The sequence below is a fragment of the Simochromis diagramma genome, unplaced genomic scaffold (assembly GCF_900408965.1).
Source record: "Simochromis diagramma unplaced genomic scaffold, fSimDia1.1 OVJJ01000293.1, whole genome shotgun sequence".
Classification (NCBI taxonomy): domain Eukaryota; kingdom Metazoa; phylum Chordata; class Actinopteri; order Cichliformes; family Cichlidae; genus Simochromis; species Simochromis diagramma.
The window spans coordinates 12,893,762-12,906,683 of record NW_024386801.1 but is presented as its reverse complement, the minus strand read 5'-3'; the positions used below and the strand labels follow the sequence as shown (position 1 = coordinate 12,906,683).

Genomic DNA, 12,922 nt, shown 5'->3' with positions numbered 1-12,922 from the left:
CTGTTTGTATCACTGAAGTAGTTAGCATCAAATATACAGTAATTACAGACATCATTATGATTTTTTTTCATAATGATGTCTGTTATCTTACAATTATAGGGTCATTAGCCCTTATCTTACTTATTGTCTTTGATATTTTCTAAACTATTTATACCTTTATAGTTATTTTACAATTACAGTATTTTGTCATGTATCTTAAGTTTTTCATCACTGTGCTGCAGAAAATTGAACAACATGAATTTGCTGCTGTCAGACTGCATGTTGTTCAGAAGGACACTGATGAGCAGCGAAATGTGAGCTCATTATAAATAAATAGACTAAATAAGCAAGATGCCAGACGCAGAAACTGATTTAATATTAAAGTCTAATATCAAACACAGTGTCTCAATTCAAGGTCCAAATACAAATATATATATATATATATATATAGAAAATCTAAATTTAAAAAAATTAACAGTCTATGTGAGAGGTTTGCTTCATAAATCTTTGTAACAAAAAAAGGTTGAATAATTCTACTTACTTCTCTTTCCTCTCCTGCTCCAGTCCAACTTAGAGTACAATTTGAAGAGGTGCAGTACTTCCTCTACTGGTTTTAAAGGTGACCAGTATCCTTTGTGCAAATAAATCCAGTGTTTCAAGTGTTTATAAATCCTTTGGCTGAGCTTTCACTTTAACAGTTGCCTGGAGACGTGGTCACTTGAGGGTTACAAGCACCATGGCAGAGGAGTGAACCTGAGACACAGCAGTGCACATCTGAACCACAAAGCAGTTTCCAGCAGAACAAAGAAGGTGCTTTTGATTCATAAGAATGGAAAACCTGCAAGGCTTTCACTGGTTGTGCTCTGCATTAGTGTTTAGATGGGCTTACTTCACATTTAGCTTTGTTGCACCCAGAGAAACCCCACTGTCCAATTCATCAACCCGGGAGGCTTTTGAAAGGGAAATTAATTAGCTGGGTCAGACTGACCTGTGTCAAAGGAGACAAGGACTTACTCAGGAGTTCAGAAAGGGAAAAGAAGAATTAAAAAATGTCATAATTATATTCTTGAAAGCTCAGTTTTAATAATTTAATCTAAAAGTGCTGTCAAAGCGATTGATTGATTGCATGTTAGTTAGTCCAGTGTAAGAAATCATAGTTGCAAAGTTGAAAGGAAAAAACACTGTTCATGGAAAGCTTTTGTGAATGAGCTGGCTTGCTTGGTACCTGTGAATAGCTGGTATGCCCTGTTTAAAGATACTGGCCACACATCTAGGGGTGGATGTGTTGGTCTTGCTCTGAAATTAGCAACAGAAGCTACAATGACCTCTTCCCCCCACCCCCGAAAAAGCAGCAAATCAAAAATCAATCAAAAAAAAAAAGTAACATTGACTATTTACGAAACTTTCAATTTCGAAATTCATATTGCAATGAATAGAAAAAAACAAAACCCTTTCATAAAAAGGATATTCTGACACCCACACATGTACATCTGCACACTCGCAGACATTTGTTGAAAGCTCTCTGAAAGTTCTTTTGTAGATCCCAACAATGTGTCCCTTGTTCCCAGCTTATTTATTCCACTTCCATGTAATTTTGAGTAGGACAAGCTAGTGAAAATGCTGAGGAAAAGAGGCACCAGAATGATGGGAAGCCCTATGCTGTCTGGAGGATGTGTCATTCTGGAAATATGTCCATTAGCTGCATTTAAATCATGCAAGCCTACAGATTTCAGCAGTCTTACAGATGTTTGTCATTATGCAATGCATCACGTGTCTCTCTCTCTCTCTCGCTGTAGTTCCAGGCAGATTTTGACATGTTTATTCCTCTCCAACTGCTCTACTGTGGTTTCTCTCTGACGTGTCATCTGCTGGCAGGTGTTCAGAAATGTGCTGTATGTGCTTCTGAATTACACAGCCCGGATCACTGTGCAGCGAGGACCAAGGAACGGGGCACAAACATGAAAGAGGGAAGTGTTGTTTCTCCCATGTGGAAAGTGTTGCTGGTGGGGATGTGCGTGCTGCTGCTCCTGAGCACGGCAGGTTTAGTGTTTCTGCTGTTTCGGCAGAAAGAGTTGGCAGACGAGCTGTTTAGGCTGGAGTCCCAGATGCAGGAGCTGACAGAGAGCTGCAGGTTGCGGACGGGAATCCTGCCCATCAACCCCGGAGAGGCCCGAGAGTTCAGGAAGCTCCACCGCCGCAGGAGAAACCAGGAAGAAGATCCAATGCAAAGCGAAGATCAGAAGGATATGCTGATGCTCATGACATACTCTATGGTTCCTGTAAGACATCAGCATGCTTGGATGTTTCTGTAGGACTGTGAATACTAATGCTATAAGTTGTTTACTCTATTATGACAAAAACTGAGTTATGAATCTCTGAATATATATTATGAAATGGAAGAGAGGGGGAATTTTTTATTTTTCCAGAGTTTGGTGTCTTTAATACGATCATGTGAGGCATCTCCTTGCAATCTAAGAAATCCAGGAGTCTGTTGTAACCATTAACACATTTCTAGTTTTGAGTGCTTCCTGGAAAAGTACTTTGTGCTGTGAAGAGTGACTGCTCCTCCCTCGGCTCCACTTTCTTCCACTACAAAACTGGCATTTCTTCAAAGCCGTGCTACTGTATATTTTGTGAGGGAGCCGGGGGCAGTATCATTGTTTTTATTAACAAATAATCTTCACTTTCAGTTTGTTTCATCTAAAGCCTAAAGATTAAAAGAACAGCAGAGATTTAAGAAGTGAGAAAATGTTAGGGAATTTTAGTTGTTGTTGTTGTTGTTGTTATACTCTAACTGCTTCAGCTCTGTTAACGAGAATGATTCTTTTGCTGGATTTTGGGAATAAACACTGAACATGGCAAAAGATTAAAATATAGACCTTTAGAAAACACCCTGTCCTTTCTGTGTTAACAGGGCCTAACTAAAATGGCCCTATATGTGGTTAACTTACACCTAAATCAAAACTTTCCTCATGCCTGTCTTTTTCTTTATTTCAGGTCAAAGCCTTCACAGACATGTGCAGGAGCTCCAAAGGAATTTGTTTAACAGGTGCACGTCATAAAAACATGCATCTCCACTGTTTTCATTTGCATATTTACTGCCCATAGTTGTTGTTGTTGTTTTTTTTAATATGTGAATTGTTTTTTTCTTTCCAGGCCCACCTGGACCCCCAGGTAAAAACTGAAATTTAAATTTACTGAGTAAATTTACTCAAATTATGCTAAATTCCTACTGCATTACAAAGTGTTTTTGTTCTGTCAGGTAAACCTGGTTCACCTGGACCCCCAGGTCCACCGGGGCCAGAGGGGAGACGAGGTAGAAAAGGTGAGAACTTTTATATGTTTAAGAAATCTGAGAACCCATCTCCTCTCCCATTCAGCAAAAAGCTGCATGAAAACAACCAAATTTGCAGACCAGAAGCTTCTCGTGCATTTCAAACAGTCTTTCATTGTTCCTGCTGTCATTGCACAACACGAGCATCCCACTCACTGTCTGCAAGAAACTTGTATTTAGCTGCCACATAGCTGTTTACTGCAGTGGGATAAGTGTTTGCTGCACTGATTAGCACTGATTAGCACTGATTAGCCCAAATTATAGTATTTTTGTTGTTTTGAAACTGAAAATTGCAGTGTGGGCAATGTTTTTTTTGTTTTTTTAACTTTCACTCATTCACTGTATCTTTTTACCAACTCTGCATGGCTTAAACTCTGAGATTAATCTGAGATTCTGAAGATATTTAGGTTTTTGAACTAACATGAAGCTCTTGATGAATACTCAAGGAGCTTGACATTACCTTAACAGACTGTTAACTGTTATTGGTTCCTTTTCCTTCCTTCAACTCTTCAGTCTTTTTGTGATGTGTTAAATATATGCTAAGTAGGGCTAATCCTTACTTCTCTTTTCTGAACTGAGTAGCTTTTGTCATTTTTCAGGCCTGCTTCCAGAACAAAATAACTGGGTGTGCATCAAAGGTTAATGAGGGTAATCTCTGCCCATACAGCTCACTAGGGCTACCTGAAAACCCCAGTGTTCTAACTTCCATCAAAAAACACACCTTTATTGTGCCTTGTGTCCTGTTTCCCTTCACTCACTCCCAAACCAGTCATGGCAGAGGCTGCCACTCCCCGGTAGTAGTTTTTCTTTCCCACTGTCCCCAAGTGCTTGCTCATATCACCTGATTTTTGTGGCTTTCTCTCTGTTATTGTAGCATCTTTACCTTACAATATAAAGCACCTTGTCGTCGTTGGCTGTTGTGATTTAATACTATAAAAATAAAATGTAACTGAACTGAATACATTTGAGGCATCACAAGTCATTACTAAGGTTAAAACAGTCTTATATGAACAGTTAATAGGGTAGGCCACATCACAGCATTCCTTTTTCCTTTATTGTTTTTGTTACTTCTGTGCCAGACTTCTGTACTTACCTTACACCTTATAACAGGATGCAGCTGTTCTAAAACTCTGCAGCAAGAATACTTACAGGGAGTAGAGAGAGGTGATATTTCTGTCATAATAACGCCCTTTCATTTGTTTCCTGTTAAATCTAGAACCGAATTGCAATCCTGCTTAATCACACTCTGACACATGTTATAGATCTCATGGTACCATATTCTGTAGATAGCACCAGAGGGCAGACTTACTTCTGATCCTCACATTTTCAGCATTTCAGTGGGAGGCAGAGCCTTCAGATATCATGCTGCTCTCATTTGAAACCAGCTCCCAGTTTGGGTTTGTGAGGCAGACGCCACCTCTACTTTTAAGATTAGTTTTAAAACGGTCATTTTTGATAAAGCCTGTAGTTAGGGCTGAATCAGGTGACCCTGAACCATCACTTAGTTATGCTGCTGCGTCAGAGGAACCTCCCATGATGCATCGAGCACCTTTCCTCTACTCTTCTCTCTTTCACTCCACAGACTTCAAAGGGCCATGAACATTGCATGCCATTATCTCCCTGTTTTTTCAGCAAAGGTCTCTGGCTCTGGAGCTGAAGATTTCTGACTCAGCCAAACTTCTTCGTTTTAATTGTCTCCTTGACCTATTTTCTCCTCTCTCCCTTTAACCCAAAGCTGATGTGTGCTCTTCATAAGTCACTCACCTCATATTTATGCATCCAGTGATATTTATGAAAGTGGCAATAACTGATAACAGCTTTTTTGGCTGGTAACATTCAAAATGAATATAAAATCAGAGCCCCCACCCACCCACCACGTGAAGTCTTAGCCTTACAGTGTAAAAATACTCTGAGATGATTTATGTTTTGACTTTTCACTATATAAATATAATTGAGTTAATATTAAAGAGTCTATATTAGCAGTATTGTTAATTTGGTCTGTTTTGCACATCATATTTTTAATAATCTGTGTACATAAAGGTCTTCCTGGTCCACCTGGTCCACCCTGCTCCACCTGTTGTTCCAGTGACATGAAAAACAAGATTACTGAAGGAAGTAGTCGTCAAATTTACGCATGGAGAGGTAGGAATAATGCCACAATGAGCCAGTGGACCAAGAACCGCAAACATGATATGAGAAGCTGTGTGATTATTAAAAAAAGAGTGTTGGCTGACCTGAAGAGTGTTCAGTTGCTTTTGTTCACTGTATATTCGATTTCAGTAGTAGTTAAAAATCACTTGTTTATCCACTATGATATTAAGCAGTGTAACATTCACAGTTCTAGTTGTTTTACCACAAAGTAAAATCTTTTCACGTCTCTCCTCACAAATCGGACTGGTCAAAGGCATGATTAATGCCAAGATTTTAAAAGCACAGAAGCCATTCTCCTACAGAAACAAGATGTAAGACTGTTATTTAGATTTTATTTTAAACTCTTTGATTGTCTGGATTTGTCTCCATTTTATTTAGTCTCTTAGTTTCACTCAGGTTGATCTTAAAGATAAGTTCCCAACACACTGGTCATAGAGGTGTCCATTAGCCTGATCGACAGCTGTCCATCCATTCATCCATCTTCTGATTGTTTAGAGTTAGAGCTGGGTTAGAGTCAGAGTCATCACTGATGATGACTTAGACCTCACAGGGTTAAAATTAGTAGCTAATAAAACAACACGTTGCAAAGTATATGGGTAGATGTTATGGATGGTGTGTGCTTCGTAACTGCTCTAAGATAAGGGTAGCAATTTATGTCTCTTTTTTTTCTTCACAGAATCACCGACACCACGTCCAGCTGATAACACAACTAATGTTTTGAATGTTAGTGGCACAAATATAAAATTAGGTTAGTTACCACTCTGAGCGATAAGAAGTCTTGTTTGGCAGACTAATATTTGACTAAGAAAGAGCATCAAACTCAACATCTTTTATTTCCTAGATTTTGGTTCTTTTTATCCAAACCACAGCCAAGATGCCTTCAACAATACCAAAGAAGAAAATGTCACAGAGGTCCCAGCAGGCGAGAGGTCCCAATCATCCGCAGGTGAGAAGTGCTGAACTTTAACAACAGTGAGCGCAGCCACGATCATTTGTTTTTTGTGTCACAACTGAAAATGCTGCAGAATTGTAAATGTCTCCTTTTCCCTCCAGGCCTGCTGAGTGTAGCCTTGGGCAACAACAGCGACTCCTTCAGAAATGTTACTGTTACTACAGTGGAAAGTGGTAAGAAAATGTCTGCTGTGTTTGCTATCAGTATTGCCACATCACTTCAGAACACAAATAAAAATGGTTGAATAATTGCATTTCCCACTCAGTTAAACCTTAAATGCGATCTTTTATGCTTATTTCCATTTTGGCTCAAAAGGATTTGAAACTTTGGCCACATATACAGTATAATAGTGTATCTGGATTCATATAAAACATTTATGGTTATGCTGATCATGTTTCTTTTCTGCAGACTGGATATCACCTCACCCAGATTACCAAAGTGACAACCTGACTGAAATCGACCCAGAAAATGTTACAGAAGCACCAATGAATTTATTAGCAGGTTAATATTGGTACTCATTCATTGTACACACAAATCTTATTTCACACTATACTCATTGTACTGGATTTCCTCTTTGATTCCACAGTGTTACCAACACCAGGTGAGCCGCATGATGCTGGAAAAGCTCTCTCTGATGAAACTTTAGACACATATTTGAAAGCTGGTAAGAAACCATTTGAGTGTCAGAGTGTCTCTGCTAAGATATTTAAGAGACGGCTGAATGTTTTAGAACTGACGTTAACAAATTCATTTAGATTTCTACAAACCATACATTTACGATCACTTAATAACTGGAGACACTAAAACTGGCTCAAACTGGCTTTAGATATGACATAAAGATCGTTTGCTGTTTGTAATAAACCAGCAAGTTTCTTCTACGATTATGATAAATTGTGTGTCCAATCATCCAGTGACATCTTCTACGTTCCTTTTGCAGAATCACCAACAGCACATCCAGCTGAAAACCTCATAGATGCTTTGAATGTCTCTGACTCTGAGAAACTAGACAATAAGACAGAATCAGGTAAATGATCAAAGAACCTAAATTTGAATATATGAAAAATGTATTTAAACCACACAGTTTAACCCCCCCCCCCCCCCCCCCAAAAAAAAAACCCCAAACAAAAACCCCAAACATTCTAGACCGTTCACCGTTTTATGAAGATTACAGCTACAGCACAGCAATTCTTAGAAACCCTGAAGTCATCACAGAGGCAGCAGGAAAATTAACAGGTATTAAACTCCAAAACATCCTCTTTCTGTCACTTTAGAAGTGCTTTCACTGTATAGACCCCAGTGATGCAGATCTAAACAGTGCTGCATTTAAGGGCAGCAGAACTGTCAGTGAACAACAGTAAAAACTGGTGTGTTTTAAAAATGCTCCTGTTGTGAGTGTACGGGCTCATACTTGGTTTGATTAGTTTTACTGGCTGCAGATACTTTATTCGTTCACAATCATTCACAAGCTGACGTTACAACTGACTAACAGACTGTGTACTAATATCTTTTAGACGTCTTTGAATACTTACCTTAGTTATATAGTATTATATTATCATTTCATATTTTTAATCCATACTTATTTTATTTCATTTGCTTTCAGATTGTTTTTTAACACTTGTTTTTAATCCCAATGTGATCATACTGTATTCTATGTTATTGAGCTCTATTTATTTAAGCAACTTAATCATGTCTGCAGTGTTTAACTTGATTTTAACTTCTATGAAAAAAGATTTTCCCAATTTTGGGATTAAAATAAACTGCAAGTTAAATTTTTCCTAAGAATGACAAACTGTTTAAAATACTTGCAGCAGAGTATGAAGTTGAGCTCCAAATTGAAGCAATTAACTATTCGAATATATAATTTTTCTAATGTGTGGACCAACTTCTCTTTCTTACTGAAGAATCACCAACAGATGGTCCAGCTGCAAACACCAGAGGAGGTATGAACATTTGTAACCCTTCTGACACAAAAATCCAACACAAAAAATTCACCAGGACTGATTAATGACAACATTTTAATTCCTCTAGACACAAAACCATTTATGCACAACTTTAATGATACCAACACTGAAAATGTTACAAATGGACCAGTACAATTATTACCAGGTAATAAACCTTGTGCTTTGAGTTATTAACTGCATGTCCTCCTCTTGTTGTGCTTGGTATGCAAAGAAGACGTGTTGAACTTTGTTGTCTTCTTTTCACAGCACCACCTGATGAAGATATAAACAATGACTCCTCTAATGGCAGCGAAACCTTCATTAAAGCAACTCTGAAAACTGGTAAATTCAAGCTGTTTAAAGTTCAGCAATGTTTTATGTTTCTGTAGTAAATGTTTTGGGGTGGTAAGAGCTTTATCTCTTAAACATCATTAATTATGAAAATATATAGTTTAGGCTTTTTATTTTTTTTTATCTCATGAACAGTGAGATTTAACCAGGAGTGAGAAACCAATTTTTATATATTACTTGTACACAAATCTAATGTGTGCAGCAGAAATTGTAGTTACATCTTGTGTTTCTTCCTGAAGAATCACCAACAGCGTATCCTCTTCAGAAAACCACCACAGATGCTTTGAATGTCTCTGAATCTGAGAAACATCTGAGCATGAAAGTGAAAACTGGTAAATCAACCAAGACTGCAAAGGCAAACATAAGTTTGAATATATTAAAAAACAAAATTCAACCTAATACTTATTTTTTAAAATCATAGAACCAGTAACATTTGATGACGATGAAAGCCAGGGGACCTTGAATGACACAGAAATTAAAGGACCAGTAATGCTGTTAACAGGTATGAAATCATTGCTTTGGATTATGAAATATCCTATTTTACTTTGGTTATTATTTATAAAAAATTCTTGAACTTTATCATTTCACTCTAATCTTGAATAAATATCCAAAATGATGCCCGAGCTGCTGACAAAATCAGGAGCTATGCTGACTCAAGGTTCAATATTTAACTAAACCTTAAATATCTTAACTTTTTACATTTAGTGACAGGAAGCTCAAGCTTATAAGGTTGATTCTAGTTGGTGTGCCAGCTCTTCTAGTAAAAGTTTTCTTTCTTTTTGTAGAATCACCAACAGAACATTCACCAGAAAAATCCAGAGGTGCTTTGAACGTTTCAGATGCAACAACAGAACTTGGTAAACCTCAGATAAGACAAACCTTAGTTTGACTACATGAAGAGAAAATGCTAAAGCCATTTTTTTCTTTCAATTTTCCAGAGTCCTTAAATTTTGATCAAAATGACAGCCAGGGCACCTGGAATGATACAGACACTGCAAATGTCACAGAGGGGCCAGTAAGAGTATTAATAGGTAGGAAATCATCTGCTTTTAATGGTTAAGTTACTTCTTTCATAACAAAAGTTCTGAATGTGGTTCCAATTTCACTCTGCAGCCCCACATGATGCCAACATAAAGAGTGATACATTTAATGGCAGGAGAACCATCATTAAAACAAGCACAATAACAGGTAAAAAACTGCCATACTGTATCTGATTCTGGTTATACTGTTTATATGTGTACTAACTCACTTGTATCTTTGTATCTGCAGTAACACCAACTCCACATCCAGCTGAAAACACCAGAGATGCTTTTACTGTTCCTGGTTCTAAAAAGGATGCAGATAAAACAATAGAACCTGGTAAAACATTAAGACACTAGAGATAAACTGAAGTCTAAATATATGAAAAAAAGAGAAAAAAAAAACAAGAGAGTAAGCACTCTACTTTGTTTTCTAGAGCTAAAAGCAGCTGATAAAGATGTTGCCTTCAATGTTGCTATACGAAATGCTACAGAGGCATCAGTGACACGATTTATAGGTAAGACTAACACACTCGTTATGAACGTTACTCTCATAGCGTTATTTATTTATATGGAATATTTTATCCTATTTATATTGGAGTCTTGATTTTTGCTGGGACATTTGGATGGTATGGTTAAAATTTTACGTAAACACCATGTGACAGCATGGATTTTTGGGCCCCTAAGTACAAGTTAAACATCATTAAAGACCGTGGCCTACCCGCGTATTGATCCTGATCATGTCCATGTGCTTATGACCACAGTGTACACGTCTTCTGAATGGCTGCTTCTAGCAAACTGGTTAATTGACATGACTCAAATGGGCTCCACATTCACCAGAACTCCATCCAATGGAGCACCTCTGGGATATGTTGGGTGGGAGGTTCACATTATGGATATGCAGCTGACAAATTTGCAGCAACTGTGTGTTGCTATCATATCAATATGGACCAAAATCTCTGAGTGTTGTTTACAACACCTTGTTGAATCTATGCCAAAAAAATCAAAGGTGTGAAGGAAAAAGAGGGCCCAACCTGGTGCCAGTAGGGTGTGCCTAATATGGTGCTTTTTAAACCATAATATCATTAGAATCTCTATACACTCTTTCATTTTTTTTTTTCAATTTAAAGGTTCACTTTCTGAAGAACTGGATAAAAACAGAGACACTTTTAATAACAGTGGAAACGTCAATGATAAACCCATGACAACTGGTGAGGAATGGCCACGTGTCCCATATTTGACCTCAATACTGACACTTCACTTTGTTGCAAGGCTCAATAAAAAGTAGTATTGATAATTTATAGTCACCTCACACAAAAATACAAAGTAATGATCACTTGCTATGACTCAAACATCATTAATATTTACATTAAAAATGATCTTTCATTTTTTTTTTTTTCAGATTCTTCAAATAAGCTCTGGTCTGATAATAAGATCAGTGTGACCACTGGTGACAAATCAACAGAAAGTGGTTAGAGACTTGCTAAATTAAGCTTCAAATCATGCCATTATCTAATTATCTTCTACTGTATAGTTTACTGAAATACAAAAGTGTGTGTGTGTGGCTTTTTTTTTTGTTTAGAGTGTATTATTAAAAACATAAAATGCTCAGAGAAGCCCACTGAAATGGAAAGCACCTATGGAGCCTGGATGTCAGACGCGTCGCAGCTGGATGAAGATCAGTACTGGCTGGCCGATCATTTTTCAGGTGACTTACACAACATCCATGAATTCTCACTTCATAACAGACTTTTGAGAGTTATTTGATTGGATTTAACGCGAGAACTTTTTGTCACCAGGTCGACATTTGTGGGAATATCAGGACCTTTCATCATCGCAAAACACTAAAAACACTATAGACACCAAGAGGTTCTACCAGGGGTGTGGCCATGTTGTTTATAAAGGATCATTTTACTACCACAACGGCGGAAAAAACAGACTTATAAAGTAAGTGCTGCACCATCTGCACCTGTCTTGAGGTGTTTGATGCCTGCAACATTTATTTAATGGTCAATATTTTAAATTTTTACAGATTTGGTCTGAAAACGAAGAGAACGCAGATTCTGACCATGCCAGACACCAGATATCACAACCTGACTTATCTTTTTCGAAACTCAAAGACATACTTCAAGTTTGCTGTGGATGAAAGTGGACTGTGGGTCATCTTTGCCTCAAACACAGATGACAGCACACTGGTTGCAAAGCTCGACGATGACACATTCTCTATAGAGTCTGTCATAAACACCACCTACCCGACAGCTAAAGCAGGAAATGCTTTCATTGTGTGTGGGGTGCTGTATTTTACAGATGACAAAGACAGAAGGGTGACATATGCCTATGATTTAAAGAAAGAGAGTCCTGTGGATGCAGGTTTTGACATAAGATCAGGTAATGGAATCTTAGCTATGCTCTCGTACTATCCCAACAAAAAGCTTTTGTACGTGTGGGACAACAAAAGTGTGAATACCTGCAGAGTTAAATTCAAAAAGACCTAAAAATAAATAATCAAACTCTATGACATCATGCAGTTGGATTCACAAGGCATTGTATGATTTAGTTTTGTCACAATATACAGGTAAATAATTGCGCAATTTTTCTTGTTGTGTGCTTTTCAGTTTAATTTGTTTGTGAAAAACAACCAAAAACCAAAGATGAATAGTATTCATAGCAACATATATTTTTGTATTTTTCTGTAGACAGACTTCTGTACTGAAAGTCTTATAATCCGGTCAAATAAAAGGTGTGTGATACCTCTTTAATAATAATCAGGTTCTGCTGTGTCAACATGATATTTAGCATTTTTCACTTCTCTCGAGAGCCTGCCTTAATGAGTATGTGGGTGTGATAAAGCTATCTGAATACATGATGGTGGTGTACAGGTGGTGGTGGACGGCAGAAGCTCACAAGCCAAGTTTTGTCCAGGAGCCTTAAGAGATGACACACTGGAACAGCTTTTACAGCTAACTGTGCAGCTGGGTTGAGACATTTGAAATCAGACTTTAAATGTACATTTATATGAGTAGTTTTTGTTTGCATGTCTTACTTTGTACAACTGACTGGGAGAAAAGTTGTAACCTTACACATACACTCATTGGCTACTTTTATAGGTACACTTTGCTAGTACCGGGCTGGACCTCCTTTTGCTTTTAGAACTGCCTTAATTACCATACAAATGTTGCAGTATAAACTGAGAACC

General features: G+C 37.6%; 1 protein-coding gene across 7 annotated transcripts; it reads left to right on the top strand.

Moving 5' to 3' along the window:
• Positions 1-511: 511 nt before the first annotated feature.
• Positions 512-12,491, top strand: LOC120730497. 7 transcript variants are annotated; one of them, XM_040026913.1, is made up of 28 exons: positions 513-789; positions 1,895-2,258; positions 2,977-3,028; positions 3,136-3,153; positions 3,242-3,304; positions 5,354-5,455; positions 6,141-6,212; positions 6,306-6,410; positions 6,518-6,589; positions 6,825-6,917; positions 7,003-7,080; positions 7,354-7,440; positions 7,560-7,649; positions 8,318-8,356; positions 8,445-8,522; positions 8,624-8,698; positions 8,947-9,039; positions 9,129-9,209; positions 9,493-9,564; positions 9,646-9,738; positions 9,821-9,895; positions 9,977-10,066; positions 10,164-10,244; positions 10,857-10,937; positions 11,129-11,197; positions 11,309-11,434; positions 11,526-11,673; positions 11,759-12,491. In XM_040026913.1, the coding sequence occupies exons 2-28, from the start codon at positions 1,938-1,940 to the stop codon at positions 12,219-12,221; spliced, it is 2,817 nt and encodes a 938-aa protein (XP_039882847.1). In that variant the 5' UTR covers positions 513-789; positions 1,895-1,937; the 3' UTR covers positions 12,222-12,491. The 7 variants fall into 7 exon arrangements, with proteins under 7 accessions (XP_039882843.1, XP_039882848.1, XP_039882844.1 ...); XM_040026909.1 differs by having other exon boundaries at positions 512-2,258; positions 7,003-7,017; XM_040026908.1 differs by having other exon boundaries at positions 513-2,258.
• Positions 12,492-12,922: the final 431 nt, after the last annotated feature.

Excerpts from the sequence above, each read along its gene's own strand:
- LOC120730497 (XM_040026908.1), top strand. The coding sequence starts at position 1,794 with ATGTTTATTCCTCTCCAACTGCTCTACTGTGGTTTCTCTCTGACGTGT. Across the intron at positions 8,699-8,946 it reads TAAAGCAACTCTGAAAACTG|AATCACCAACAGCGTATCCT; the intron begins GTAAATTCAAGC and ends TTCTTCCTGAAG. Across the intron at positions 10,067-10,163 it reads AGATAAAACAATAGAACCTG|AGCTAAAAGCAGCTGATAAA; the intron begins GTAAAACATTAA and ends TTTGTTTTCTAG.